Source organism: Muntiacus reevesi, chromosome 10 (assembly GCF_963930625.1).
Source record: "Muntiacus reevesi chromosome 10, mMunRee1.1, whole genome shotgun sequence".
Classification (NCBI taxonomy): domain Eukaryota; kingdom Metazoa; phylum Chordata; class Mammalia; order Artiodactyla; family Cervidae; genus Muntiacus; species Muntiacus reevesi.
In genome coordinates, this window is record NC_089258.1 from 46,078,196 (window position 1) to 46,093,711 (window position 15,516).

The 15,516-nt window shown below is 40.2% G+C and overlaps 1 protein-coding gene across 1 annotated transcript in view; it reads right to left on the bottom strand.

Annotated features, from left to right (window-relative positions):
- The window catches only part of LOC136176275 (CUB and sushi domain-containing protein 1), a 1,594,796-nt gene that overhangs the window by 639,650 nt on the left and 939,630 nt on the right, over window positions 1-15,516 (bottom strand). The window contains exon 6 of the mRNA XM_065946402.1: window positions 8,708-8,785. Coding sequence (XP_065802474.1) covers window positions 8,708-8,785 — 78 coding nt within the window. The remainder of the gene's footprint in view (window positions 1-8,707; window positions 8,786-15,516) is intronic.

Here is a 15,516-nt window from a genome sequence, read left to right on the forward strand (position 1 = left end):
GTTACTCAGTAGCAAACATTTGATCATATAAGATAATTAAATTACTGTGAAATAGTAATAGCAATTTACCCACCTAACAGCTACTGAAATTATGTACCTGTGTTGACACACAAACACCAATACTCCCACAATTCTCTACACTTTCAGAGTGTTTTTTATCCAATTATATAGGAAGATTAAGTTATTTTATAAAATTTAATAAAAATGTGTGTGATATGTTGGGCTTCTAAAAGGTAAGTGATGGAAATGCTAAAATATATACTGTTCTTTCAAGTCTGCTATAATCTGTAGGGTGTTTCCCATTCACTTTTTGAAATAAAAGGACAAATCTGTAGTCATTTTGCACAGTGAGTATATCCCTTTAGTTAACTGATTACGCTCTGTAACTATACGCTGAAACCGTTTATAAAGGATTTTACTTCCTACTGGGTTTACGGCACAACTGAACCAAGATATAACTTGCTTCCCATATTTTAACACATTCTTTTTTCTGGTTATTTAAGAAATTACATATGTAAATGACGTGATAAATAATTGATGAACCGCCTAGCTTTGCTTCTAGTTACCAGTAATACCATTCTTCCCAATGTATCTAGACAGCAGTTCTCTTCCCAGCAAGATTTTCCTTGGCATTTTAAAAGATATTTTAGCTCCTGCAGTGACAAAGGTCTATTTAGAAATTGCAAGCATAATTTACTTACCTGACTTATGAAGCAATTTGTACAACCTACTATATTCATGCTAGATGGGAATGGATCTTTGTTAAGAAAACAAGGTTCTTTAATAATTGCAAAACTTCATATTGTTGCATTTTATGATGAAACAAAGCAGATAGGGGCAATTATCCTTTGTGTTTTATTAAACCTTGATAGAACTGTTAGAGGTTAATGGAGCTATTATTTTTTCCACTGTCAAAACCTGCTTTAAAGCAAGATCAAGAGCACTCAGTGCCAGAAATCCAGCACACAGCACAGCAGATGCTCCTTGTTTTAGCAGTTTTACAAATCACTTTGGTCTACCACCATTCAAATAAATCACCCATTAATACTAGAGCAATAAAGTCCCCTAAAATCAAAACCTGATGATGGGTGACATTTCCAGCAACGTAGTAACAAGCTTAGTGACTATAAAAATATTATTATAAAACAAAATGTGTGCTTTTTTTTGTAACTGGATAAAGCAAATTCTGTTAATTTTTGAAGACTATTCATGTAGAGATTCATAAAACAATAATGTATCCAGTTATCTGGGGAAGTGTGGTCTGATGAAAATGCTGGCTACAAGTTATTTCTAGAAGAAAGTTTCCGAAGTGGAAACCACACAAAGCATCATCTACAGCTGATGAGATTGAGGGTCGTGGTGTGACTTCTGCTCCCTGAGAAGCCTGTCTTAGCAGCCCTATTAAGGCAGTCACTCGAGTATCTTAACAGCCCCACTCCATTCTCCTCCCCTCATTCCAACTCTCTCATGACCACAGTCCTCTTCAAGCTCCAAATCCAGAGAAGCACCTGGAGAGTGGCAGGGCTGGCTTTCTCTGTGGTTCTTCAAATGTCCTTTCTGAAAGCCAGCATGTCCTAGTCATCAACTCAGTAACAAATGGATTCATCCAGCAGTGGCATAGTGGAAAATTAGAGTGTTGTATTTTCTAACCTACTAGAGCACAGAATCCAGGCTGACAATGAGGTTTTACTACCAGACACTGTCACCTTGTTACAAAAACTTGAAAAAGACTAATTCCTCATGGTTTTAATGTTTCCTTCCATGCAGCAAGTATAGGGATTCTAAGACTATGGTATTTTACTTTAATTGACCAGTTATTTAATTAGTTGTGCCTCATTCATATACTACATATAATTTTGGTAATAAGAATGATTTTCTCTTAACCATTGCCAAGCACATGTCTATAAATGAGAGATTGGAGGGAATCAGTCACTGACAAGGTGCAATATAAAAAACAGGGTGCCTTGGAAAACATGGTGTCTTGACTTGCAAAGGACCTAATTTAATGTTGTTTAACATCCTGTCTATGGATTCTTACATTTTATGGGTTGACTTACTACTATTCTGAAAGCTAATAAATTTCTACTTTTACTCAATGCTCAATAAATGTTGCTATCTTTCTTATAACTCTCCTGGTCTGATAAACATTTACATGACTTGAATGACCAGGAGACTAATTTCCTCTAGGAAAAGAATGTACTTTGAACATCTCCATGACAGCTGTTTGTCTTTCCTCAAGGTTTTCCTGCTGAAGGCATGAGAATGACATGGAGCACAAAGACCCCACTGAAGAAGAGTATGATGTCATCTTGCCACGCTTCTTCAGGCCTCCATAGAACTAGGAAACTCAGCTGTTCAATGGGCAAGTGTTTATTGAGCAACTGCTGTGTGCCTGAGCCTCTCTGCTGGGCACTTGGTAGGTCTCAGTGAAGAAAGCAGACAAAAATATCTGCCTTCAAAGAGGCAGTATTCTCACAGGGGGATTGGAAGAGAGAGGAAGTAAATAATAATGTATATGTATTTAATATACTATTATACACTATATAATACATATGTTATATCACATTTAATATATTTATATATAATTTATATACAATGTAGAATATACATATTATACATAATATATCAATATCATATTAATATATAATATTCCTCACATATAACTCCACATATAAATGCATATGCTAAATATGCACATACAACACATAAAAATAAGAATGATATGTATGATGTGCGTGTGTGTATGTGCTCATTCATGTCCAACTCTTGGCAATTCTAACTCTTGTAGCCCACTAAGCTCCTCTGTCCAAGGGATTTCCAGGCAAGAATACTGGAGTGGAATGGCCATTCCCTTCTCCAGGGGATCTTCCCGACCCAGGGATTGAACCCATGTCTCCTGCACCGGCAGACAGATTCTTTACTGCTGCACTACTTGGAAGCCCATACATACAACACACTGTGATAAACGATACAGAGAAAAGCAGAACAGGTAACCAGAGGGGTAACGTGATGCCTGGCCAAGGTGTGCAAATGTAGGCAGAGTGACCAGTGAGAGCCTAGGGAGAAGGTAAGTTCTGATAAACGACGTGAAGGAAAGGAGAGATGAGGCGCCTCGGGGAGACCACCTCAGGCTGAGGAGACAGAGCAACAAAGACTGAGGTGGCAGCTTTAAGAACCAGTTCCAAAGCCAGTGGACAAGGGCTGGGGGAGAGCAGATGGGGAGCAGGGGGGAGGCGGCCACATGGGTCTCTGTAAGGGAAGTGGGCTCACGTGGGCATTGACGGGAAAGCTTCAAAGGGTTCTGAGCGGAAGAGTGATGAGATTCCACAGATGTGTCCTCCCGATCACTCTGGATGAAGTGTGGGGGTCTCAACTGCAGGGAAACGGGCAGAGATAGGGATCTTGGGTGAGACCTGTGAGTAATGCACCTCAGAACAGCAGTGGTTTGGAGTGAAGAGATGTGGTTGACTTCTGACGCAGCCAGGGCAGCAGGCTGGCTGGTATCTGGGGCAGGGAGGGCGTCAGGCTCTGGGTCCTCAACAAGGAAAACCAGTGGCCTTTTTTCAGAGGGAAAGAGATGCTTAGTACACTTGCATGTGCAAATGTTGGGTGGGCAGGTGGATGCACCAGTGTGGAAATGGAGAGAGAGGTCTGGGGCCATTTATCAGAAAGGCTTCATTCTGCTCTGGCAGTGGATCACACCGAAACTGCTTTCCAAATGGTGACTATTACTGGGATGCTTTGCCTTTCCTTTATCTCTCGTTTTACCCCTATCAAAAAGGGATTAATGGTTTCTTTTTTATCCCATTCCTTAGCTTGCACTAATCCCTGTTTACAGAGAGAGGCTTGAAAGGAGAGTCTTTTTCTGGGCGGAGTCCATTTTTTTGTGTGATTATGTTGCTAAGTTTGGAGGGTGATAGGAATGGAAGAAATTATGAAAGACAAGATTAACTTTTTTTTTCCATTTAGCACCCTGGAATGTAAGTAAAAATGGAATATTACATACTAATATATTCCATTTGCTCTTAAATTATCCCAAACATAAGCAGACAAAGACTGAATGTAGTGATTTTAGTGATAAGTGGATAACACAGCGTGACCCAGCACAGCTAGGACGGTCATTTTTAAGGGCGTGTTTTAGATAGTGGATTAATGAGCCACACCATGTTAAGAAGCTAAATCAAACATTACATTGTTACAACTGCATCTTTAACTGTACAGTGTAGCTAAGGCATCATTTACACTGCTTTCCAAAAAAATGGAACTACAAAACTCATAAAATGTGCCCTTCCAAATAACTGTGTCTGAGACAAAAGAGAAAGACAATATATTATAAAAGACAATATTTTATCAATTGCTTTTCATTAACAGGACTATTTGACAATTTTGAATAAATACCATTCTGTTTCACTTCAGGTATTTTTTCAGAGGTGGAAGAAAATTGATTGCTCATTGAAACAAAGGCAATGAAATAAATGGCTTACAGTCAAAAGTAGAAGAATTTTAGGGTCATTTATTTCATAGTATGCTGTTGTTATTTTTTTCCAAGAGTTTATAACACAATGCATTATATTTTCCCATTTTTCCGCCATGTTTCAATCAGCTTTACATTAAATAATGGCTCTGAACCAAATGTCCTATCCTGCTTGGGTATAAACTGTTGTAACTGTAGATGCTTAATACACAGCATGTGCCATCAATTCTTCTGAGTGAGTTACAACAAATCAATATAGAATTTGTAAAGTCATTTGTCTTTAACTTTACACAGGGAGAACAATCTCTAGCTGAAAAATAACAACCAAGGCTTTTGTTTGTTCTTCTCCCTACAGAGTTTTACATTTTTGAGTTAGAAGGGCAGTAACGGATTATCTACCCTCCTGACTCTCACACTTAGCGCTGCTAACATTGTATTCTGTAGACAAGAACGTCAAGACGAAAAGGAAAAGGAAAGTAAGTCTACAGCTACCACCATGTAAAAAGGGAAGCAATTTAAGAATCCTTTGGTACCGAGAGCTTTCAACCCCAGAATGAAGAGGAGCTCCTGCCGTTGTTCAGGGATGCAAAGCAGATGGGAAGGAGCTGACTGAGTTATCCCAGGTAACCTTGCTATGTGCTGCCCAGTTATGCTGGGATCCTTTAAAGCTTTAATTAACTACACACTTGGAGCATTCTTCAGAATTAATACCTTGATTATCTTTGGGGTTTCCTGAAAACACTGTTAACGAATAATAAATGAAATTGATGAAAAACTAAATTTGTAAGTCATTTCACTCTAAGAGATGATGTAGAAAATGGCCCTCACTATATAGATGAATTGATATATCTACATAGCCTTTCAGGTCACTCCACCTTACACAGTTAAATTGATTCATGTTAAGGATTAGAGTGAATTGCTGAGGTTTCACTGGTAACATGAAGTCAGGGCAGGATGGAGGAACAAATTGACTTAGTGATTCCAGGGCAAAATCCACAAATGATTCATCAGATTTCATTGAGAGGCATAAAAGAGAAAATATGTAGGGCTTTTGCTCCACAACATGGATATTTGTCCTTCTTCATTTATTTAATCATCAAACACTTGCTAAGTGCTTGTTAGCTTGGGTTATATTCCATTTAATATATGTTTCATGGTGTGTGTGTGTGTGTGCGCGTGTGTGTGCGTGCACGTGTATGTGTGTGCATGTGCGTGTGTTTGTGTGTGCGTGCATGTGTGTGCACATGTGTGCATGTGTGTGTGCGTGTGTGTACATGTATATGTGTGTGTGTGCGTGTGTATGTGTGTGTGTGTGTGTGAGTTGCTAAGTCATGCTCGACTCTGCAACCCTATGTACTATAGCCCACCAGGGTCCTCTGTCTATGGGGCTTCCCAGGCAAGAATACTGGACTGGGTTGCCATTTCCTTCTCCAGGGGATCTTCTCAAACCTGCATCTCCTGCATTGACAGGTGGATTCTTTACCACTGAGCCACCCCAGAACCCCATTGTGTATACACAACCATTTCTTGAGCAAACTCTGAGAGACAGTAGAGGACAGAGAAGCCTGGCAAGTCACCATCTGTGGGGTTGCAAAGAGTCAGACACGACTCAGCAACTGAACAGCAAAAACAAATACCACTCCTTTACCTATTCATATGCCAGCATTTAGGTGTTTTCTATGTGTTGGCTACTGCTAACAGTGATGGAGGGGGGATGGATTGGGAGGTCTGAATTGACTCGTACACATTATTATATTTAAAATAGATAACCAACAAAGGCCTACTGTATGGGCCAGGGAACTCTGCACAAAAAGGAAAAGAATTCGAAAAAAATAGATCCCTGTATATGCATAATGTGATCACTTTGGTCTAAACCTGACACCAACACAATATTGTCAGTTGACTATACTCTAATACAAAGTAAGTATTCAGAGTAAGAGGACAGCTGCTTGTCAGTCACTCCTGTCATTCTGCAGTGAAACTAGCTCTGCACCAGTGATGGGCAGCAGGTTCAGGCTTTGATCGGGGGAAGGGGGGTGAGCACGGGGAGGCGGTGGTCAATGGATAATCACACAGCCTCTGCTGTCCAATTTCTTACTCTGTGAGGAGTCTCGGGAAGAAGACAGACTCATAAACAAAAACGTCCAGGTAGAAAGAAAACTATCAAAACAGAGGTCCACACAGATAAGGTGGACCAACAGTTAACCATAGCTGTCAGATCCTGTGCTAAGCATTTCTGTATTTCCTTACATCCTTTCCCAAACCCTCAGGGGGGAGGAATTGAGGTCCAGAGCGAGCTATATTCTCTGTGCCCAAGAGGGCTGTATACTTAGATTTAATCTCAAGAACATCAGAGGCTGTTGTCTCCAAGAAAAATCCCACACTCAGGGTAAACCACAAGTGAAGAAAAGTGAAAGTGAAGTGTTAGTCCCTTAGTCATGTCTGATTCTTTTAAGCCCTTGGACCATAGCCTGCCAGGCTCCTCTGTCTATGTAATTCTCCAGGCAAGAATACTGGAGTGGGTTGCCATTCCCTTCTCCAGGGGATCTTCCTGATCCATCGATCAAACCTTGGTCTCTAGGATTGCAGGCAGATTCTTTACCCTCTGAGCCACCAGGGAAGCCCAGAAATATAAAGACCATGGTTTATTGAATGGCTTGAAAAAATAATGAGACAAGTACCAAAGACACCACATTTAATATAAATACTGAATGTAAATAAATCAGATAATCTGTATATAAATGACTTAATAAGAGTGTCAGCAACTGGCATGCCTGCAGCAAGGCTCACCATATCTATAAAAAACAAGCATCACTTTCGTGCACCCCCCTTCCCACCCCATCATGATGGGAAGGGCGTCACTGCTTCCTAGGAAAAGGTTGGGTCCTGGATGGGACTTTAGGGGCTCTGTGTCCTGGGCTCACCTCCTGTGAGGAGTCAAACTATTTCCTAAGATCTTAGAAAACAAGGTCAATGCTCTGGGTCCTACCTCCTCCTCTGGCAAGTAAGATCCAGGTTGTTTGAATTCTTGGCTGACCTACTATGTACAATCATTCCTTCTTCTCTTTATGTACAGCGCATTCCTAATGGGTGTGGTTGCAGAATGCCCACTCCCTGCCCTATCCTGGAACAGGCAGGTATAAACACCATGCTTCATCTACTCAACAAGAATCATTACCATTTACTTTTATAAATGATGCAACTTGGATTTGAATACAATCAACACTCTCACAGCTATTGAATCCTTGTCTCTCCAGCTTCAAAGCCTGTGTTCTCTTTTCTCAGAAGCACTTAACTTAGTTTCCTCAGCCACACCTTCCGCATGAATAACATATTACCATTTATTACAAGGCTGATCTTAGAAGGCTTGCAGTTTCCTCAATTCTTCATTTCCTCTAATGATTAATTTTCTAGTCTAACAAAAAATGTGGTGTAATACTGTTGGGAGAAAGGACGGAACGCTTTCTAATACCAATGAGTGATGACTCATTTGTCAAATTTGTATTCAGATAAGAACCCAGACATACTTATTTTCTTTTCCACAAAAAAGCTCCTGCTTAAATGTGGCACTAAGAGATACATTTGATGTCTGCCTGTTCTGGTCTCAGACCTCATGTTGATTTGATGGAAGGGTTCACTCAATACATAGTTCTATGTTCCTATGGACTGCTTCTGCAAGGTTTTTATTCATTAAAAAAAAATCAACTTCAAAATAATTGTAAACACCACATCCCCCATTTTAGGAAACACTCTGAACTGAAAACTAACAATAGCAAAACACTAAACCTTTATTTTGAAATAAGTACTTGCTTTCTTCTTGTCCTCCAGTAGTTTTATTCCTTCACTAAACCCAGTGCAATTTGAATAATACCACCCATAATTATCAAACAGGGAGTGTACACTTGAGTATACACTAGAATGGAAAGACAAGCTGGGATCTAAACACCTGAGGGTGGAATAGCTCCTTAACAGAGAACTCTGGAAGGTCCAGTCTCAGACCGTGGCCCATGAGGGCAGAGGGCACAGGTGGAGTGAGATACACAGAATTAAGATGAACACACGCTCTCTCCAAATAGAGTGAAGTTAGTGCAGACTCTCTCTCCCAGAAAACATTTTTGAAGGTAGGAGAGCAGAACGAGATGCAGTGGGGAAGGCAGTTTAGAGAAGCACTTCTCCAGAAGTGCTCCCCTCTAATGGACACATCCATCCTCAAGCAGAGAGAGGGTGACTTACAGACAGAGTTCTTATGGCTGCTGTCCTTGCTGGGCATCACCTTGACTCCTCTTGACTTCAATTCAATCGCCTTTTTCACTGGAAGAAACAAAAACGTTATTAGCTAAGACTTGGAGCAATATCGTAAAACTGCATTTTATCTTCACAGCATCTCCAGTCTTAACTGCTTTCTTACCAACCCCTGGAATATGGGACATGTTCTAAGGGGTGAATGATGCAAACTAAACCAAGTACAAGAGCTTGTGAATAATTAATGCAAGGCTATCCGCCAGCAAGATCATATTTTATAATCACAGTGTTAGAAGCAAAAATAATATGTGGTGAGATTATCGTCTACATCCAAACCTGCTTACCACCACTTTCTAATCCTGTTACATTAATGAAAAATTTTGAGGACAGATAAAAGGTATTTACTTATTCATCTAGTCACTTAATCACTCAAAATTTAACAAATATTCATTGGTGGGGAGCTAGTATGAGGAAATTCTGTTCTGAGTGCTTGGAATAAAATGTTACATAAAAGGACATCAGTACTTCTAGACTCTCATAACCTATAGGCAATATAAAAATACATGTATTGATTTCTAAAATTATAGTTCTCAACTGTAAATATTTCTTGATTTTTCTAAGTCCTACATCAAATATTTTAAGAAATTCTACTTCTCTGGTCATTTCTGGGGGGAAAAATGTGGGAAGTCATTTGTGGGAAGAAACTAGAAAGTGAAATTTTAATATGAAATAATTTGCTTTAAACATCAAATGCATTTTATTAAAATAAAAAAAATAGCAAATATTTATGATTTACATGCTTACATATGATTTACATATATGGACCTAGAGTACCATGAAACTCTGGGTTCATATCTTTGCTCACAACCTGGTATCTATGTAGCCTGTGTAAGTTAACTCAGAGCCTGTCAATTTATCTGTAAAAGGGGTGTGATGGTTAGTTTATACGTCAACTTGACTGGGGCATAGAGTGCCCAGTTATCTTGTCAGATGTTTTCCTGGACGTTTCTGTGAAGGGGGTTTTGGGAAGAGAGTAAGTATTCAATCCCTAGACTGAGTAGAGCAGCTTGCCCCTCTCCAGGTGGCTGGGCCTCATCCAATCAGCTGAAGATTGAACACAAAACTGACACTTTCCTGAGCAGAGAATTCTTCCTGCCCAACTGCTTCATCCTGGGTTATGTTCTTTGCTTTGGAGCCAATTCATAACCATTGCACAAGCATAATGGCAAGCTGGTATTGAAAGTGAAAGTTGTTCAGTTGTGTCTGATTCTTTCCGAACCAATGCACTATACAGTCCATGGAATTCTCCAGGCCAGAATATTGGAGTGGATAGCCTTTCCCCTTCCCCAGGGGATCTTCCCAACCCAGGGCTTGAACGTGGGTCTCCTGTACTGCAGGTGGATTCTTTACCAGCTGAGCCACAGGAGAAGCCCAAGAACATTGGAGTGGGTAGCCTATCCCTTCTTCAGTGGATCTTCAAAACCGAGGGATTAAACTGGGGTCTCCTGCATTGCAGGCAGATTCTTTACCAACTGACCTATCAGAGAAGCCCAAGCTGGTATTATTTCTACCTAAAAGATCATTGGATTATTTTTCCAAATATTTTTCCTAATTTTTACTTTTTTTAAATTATGAAAGCATAATAACACATTTGCAGGAGACTTGGAAAATACAGAACAAAGTTACAGATAGTTCCGCTATATACTACAATTATTTTTTTCAGTAGATAAATTAAGATGTTTAGTTGGAGTTTCTATATCAAACTCTCAAAAATTAGTAGTATGAAAACAGAGAGAAGTAGAAGGATGCAGTAGACCTGAAAAGCATTATGAACCAATTCAACATGATTAAGATTTATGCAATGTCCACACAACATCAGGGTACAAATTCTATTCAAACTCCCATATACTATAAACCATGAGATACTGAAACATATCTAGACACAAAAAAAAGGTCTAAACATTTCACGGTCTAAAGGTATTGCAATCATGCACTCTGTTCTCTTATCACTGTGGAACTATGTTAGAAATCAGTACATCATGAGAAACGCTGGGCTGGAGGAAGCACAAGCTGGAATCAAGATTGAAGGGAGAAATATCAATAACCTCAGATATGCAGATAACACCACCCTTATGACAGAAAGCAAAGAACTAAAGAGCCTCTTGATGAAAGTGAAAGAGGAGACTAAAACTAAGATATGGCATCCGGTTCCATCACTTCAGGGCAAACAAATGGGGAAACGGTGACAGATTTTATTTATTCGGGCTCCAAAATTACTGCAGATGGTGACAGCAGTCATGTAATTAAAACACATTTGCTCCTTGGAAAAAAAGTTATGACCAACCTAGACAGCATATTAAAAAGCAGAGACATTACTTTGCCAACAAAGGTCCATCTAGTCAAAGCTATGGTTTTTCCACTAGTCGTGTATGAATGTGAGAGTTGGACTATAAATAAAGCTGAGCACCGAAGAATTGGTGCTTTTGAACTGTGGTGTTGGAGAAGACTCTTGAGAGTCCCTTGGACTGCAAGGAGATCCAACCAGTCCATCCTAAAGGAGATCAGTCCTGGGTGTTCATTGGAAGGACTGACGCTGAAGCTGAAACTCCAATACTTTGACCACCTGATGCGAACAACTGACTCATTGGAAAAGACCCTGATGCTGGGAAAGATTTAGGGCAGGAAGAGAAGGGAATGACAAAGGATGAGATAGTTGGATGGCATCATCGACTCAGTGGACATGAGTTTGAGCAACCTTCGGGAGTTGGCAATGGACAGGGAGGCCTGGCGTGCTGCAGTCCTTGGGGTTGCAAAGAGTTGGATATGACTGAGTGACTGAACTGCACTGTTAGAAATCAGTATCAAAGGATATTTGAAGAGATCCCACATATTGTCAAGTGCTGTGTGACATTTATTAAGAGAGATCTTCGACTTAGCCATTGAAAGCCTCAAAAGGTTAAAAGAGTGAAAAAACACAGAAGATGATTACAGCGAAGAAAGCATTTAAATGAGAAATTAATGTCAAAGATACTTAAAAGTATCCTTGATTTTTTAAAAATATTCTTATTTGCATGATCTCTTTGTTTCCATGACTCTGCATGTTTAGCTAAACCCAGGAGTGAAGAGTGGAACGTTCCCTTCTTGACATAATACAACAGGGTCTGGCCTTGGATTTTGAATTATGGTCCCATTCATCTAGTCGTGTGGCCTGACAAAACATTTAAATGTTGTATATGTGGGTTGTCAAATCTTTGCCTGTGAGCATGAGTTCTTACCTATGTTTTTTTAACAAGGGACATCAGAACGGCGAAGGGACTTCACACACCTTGGAGAGTTCACTGAGGAAGTTAGTCCTGTGTGGTCATGTGGTTCTAACTGACCATTCTGACCAGCGCCATGGCTAGACTGTGAGGCTCCTGGAGTGGACAGCACTCCCGGCCGACATGGGGCGCTCCCCATTGATGGTCCCGCATGGAAGGAGTGGCCAGTGGTGGCTGCTTGCTGCCAGCCCCCTCAGGTGACCCTCAGGGACAGACCGCCGGGGGCCATGTCTTCAGGGACAGATCATGTCAGGGACCACCCCACTGTCCCTGGAATGGGGTACTCCAACCCCACGGGATGGCTTACAGTTCCAGAACTGTTCCCAAGGGCCCTGGCGTCACTGAGGCCATCTGGATGAACCGCCGTGCAGCCCCTGTCTCCCTTGGCCCCTGCTGCTCCATCTCCTCCCGTCCACAGGGGTCACCCCACAGGGTGCTCCCTGCTGGGCATCCCCACCTCCCGTCCACTCAGGACACCCTTCCAGAGGACCATTCCTCTCCCTGCTCCCTCCACGTCTGTGTCCTGATGACAGACAACACAGCAAACAGAAGCCACATCAGGAACCCACAGTCCCTGCAGAGGAGTCATGGTCTCCGCATCAGGTCTCCCCAGAGCATGGCTTTGCTCTGAACCAGCATGCCTTGATGTCTCTCCCATGACACCAAACTTCTATGCTGAAACAACTCTATCTTGAAGTTACTCAGGAGAGAGAAGACAAATGCACAATAAGTAACGAATGTGGCAATCGATGCAAGATAATAAAGAGCAGAAAACTCAAAGCAAATGTCACCCAAAATAAACAGATAAAACAAACAGGACTTGAGGCTTTCAGAAAACAAAAAAAGAAAAAAGAAAAATGAGTAACCTTCAGGGTGCAATAATAGTATCTGAACATATAAGTTTTAGCAAGAGTCTAATAAATTTCGTAATTTTGCAAGTAACTGTATGTAGCTGAGTGAAGCTAGGGAATTCACCAGGGAAGTTTTTTGATTTTTTTTTTTTTTTTTTTTTCTCAGTATGATGGGGCTATACTGCTGTACTCGCTCCCCTCCTCTGATTTCTGACTGGTTTTAATACATCCTCTTACTGGACAGCAATGTTGTAAAGAAAAGGAAGAGACCCTCTTCAAAGGGTCTCTCCCCTCATTACCCCCTAAGGCCCCTCCCGTCATCCACCCAGAGTCCTCCTCCCTCCCTACGCTTCAGGGCTGGAGAGAGAGATTTCCACTTCCACGGAAAGCAGCAGCCATGAGGAAGAGGGTAGCAAAGGCAGACAGTTGCCTCCTCAGAAAGACCAGTGACCCAGAACAAATTTCCCCGTTGCCCTGCTCTTTCCCATGAGTGCCTAGATAACTGGTTCTCAAAACTTGGAAAGAGTGATAAAACACTCTTTCTGAGTCATAAATATGCTAAGTTACTAAACACAGAGGCAGAAGTCATTGAGAAACCTCACAAACTATGGAGGAAACTGTTTCACATGAATATATCAACTGCTGACAAATCTAAATAAACCAGGTTTGGAATTAAAAATATAAGCCCCGTTTATTGGTCATATTATTAACTCAGAGCATTATTGTAATTTTACTAAAATTTCTTCAGGCTAAAAAATCCCATCTAAGTAGCATATCAAAAGAATATTCACTATCATTAATAGCAATAATAGTGAAATCCTTGGAAATGCTTTGTATTGCAAGAGTTCACTATACACACAAACACACTTTCATAATATATTTACGTTATATATTATCTAATTTGTATGTTATATTTACATATATATATACATTATATACTATATACTTATATATAAATGTTTACATATATTATATGTATTATTATTGCATACTTTATATTGCATATAAATTTTACACATTTACTATATAAAATAGTCTAAAATATTTATGTATATAAAATACAAAAATTAATATATTGAGCTTTCTTATTGTTAGAAATCTTCCTGTTATTTTATATTTGCCTTATAATTATTTAATCAAAGCTTTTTATTACATTTGGTAAGCAATTACAGTCCATAAGTTATTAATCTTTTATATTTACATTGTCTTTTTATATTATCATGTTAGTAGCTATGACATTTCAAACTCCATTATTTATGTTAACATCTTCTCTTTTTTTGGCGGTTGTTACTTTTTGTTTGTTTTCTGTCAAACCTCAGCATGAATCAGCCATAGGTATACATAGATCCCCTCCCTTCTGAACCTCCCTCCCGTCTCCCTCCCCATCCCACCCCTCTAGGTTAATGCAGAACCCCTGTTTGAGTTTCCTGAGCCTCACAGCAGATTCCCGTTGGCTCTCTATTCTACACATGGCAATGTAAGTTTCCATGTTACTCCTTCCATACATCTCACCCTCTCCTCCCCTCTCCCCATGTCCATAAGTCTGTTCTCTATGTCTGTTTCTCCACTGCTGCCCTGTAAATAAATTCTTCAGTACCATTTTTCTAGATTCTATATATATCAATAGAATATGATATTTTTTTCTTCCTGACTTACTTCACTCTGTATAATAGGTTCTATGGTCATCCACCTCATTAAAACTGACTCAAATGCATTCCTTTTTATGGCTGAATAATATTCCATTGTGTATATGTACCACAAATTATTTATCCATTCATCTGTCGATGGGCATCTAGATTGCTTCCACATTCTAGCTATTGTAAATAGTGCTGCAATGAACAATGGGATACATGTGTCGCTTTCAATTTTGGTTTCCTCAGGGTATATACCAAGGAGTGGGATGGCTGGATCATATGGTGGTTTTATTGCTAGTCTTTTAAGGAATCTCCATACTGTCTACCATTGTGACTGTATCAATTTACATTCCCAGCAACAGAGCAAGAGCATGCCCTTTTCTCCACACCCTCTCCAGCATTTATTGTTTGTAGACTTTTTGATTATGGCCATATTGACTGGACCGAGGTGATATCTCATCGTAGTTTTGATTTGCATTTCTCTAATAATGAAAGAGGAGAGTGAAAAAGTTGGCTTAAAGCTCAACATTCAGAAAACTAAGATCATGGCATCTGGTCCCATCACTTCACGGGAAATAGACGGGGAAACAGTGGAAACAGTGACAGACTTTATTTTTCTGGGCTTCCAAATCACTGCAGATGGTGATTGCAGCCATGAAATTAAAAGCCACCTACTCCTTGGAAGGAAAGTTATGACCAACCTAGATAGCATATTTAAAAGCAGAGATGTTACTTTGTCGACGAAGGTCCATGTAGTCAAGGCTATGGTTTTTCCAGTGGTCAAGCATGGATGTGAGAGTTGGACTGTGAAGAAAGCTGAGCACTGAAGAATTGATGCTTTTGAACTGTGGTGTTGGAGAAGACTCTTGAGAGTCCCTTGGACTGCAAGGAGATCCAACCAGTCCATCCTAAAGGAGATCAGTCCTGGGTGTTCATTGGAAGGACTGATGCTAAAGCTGAAACTCCAATACTTTGGCCACCTGATGTGAAGAGCT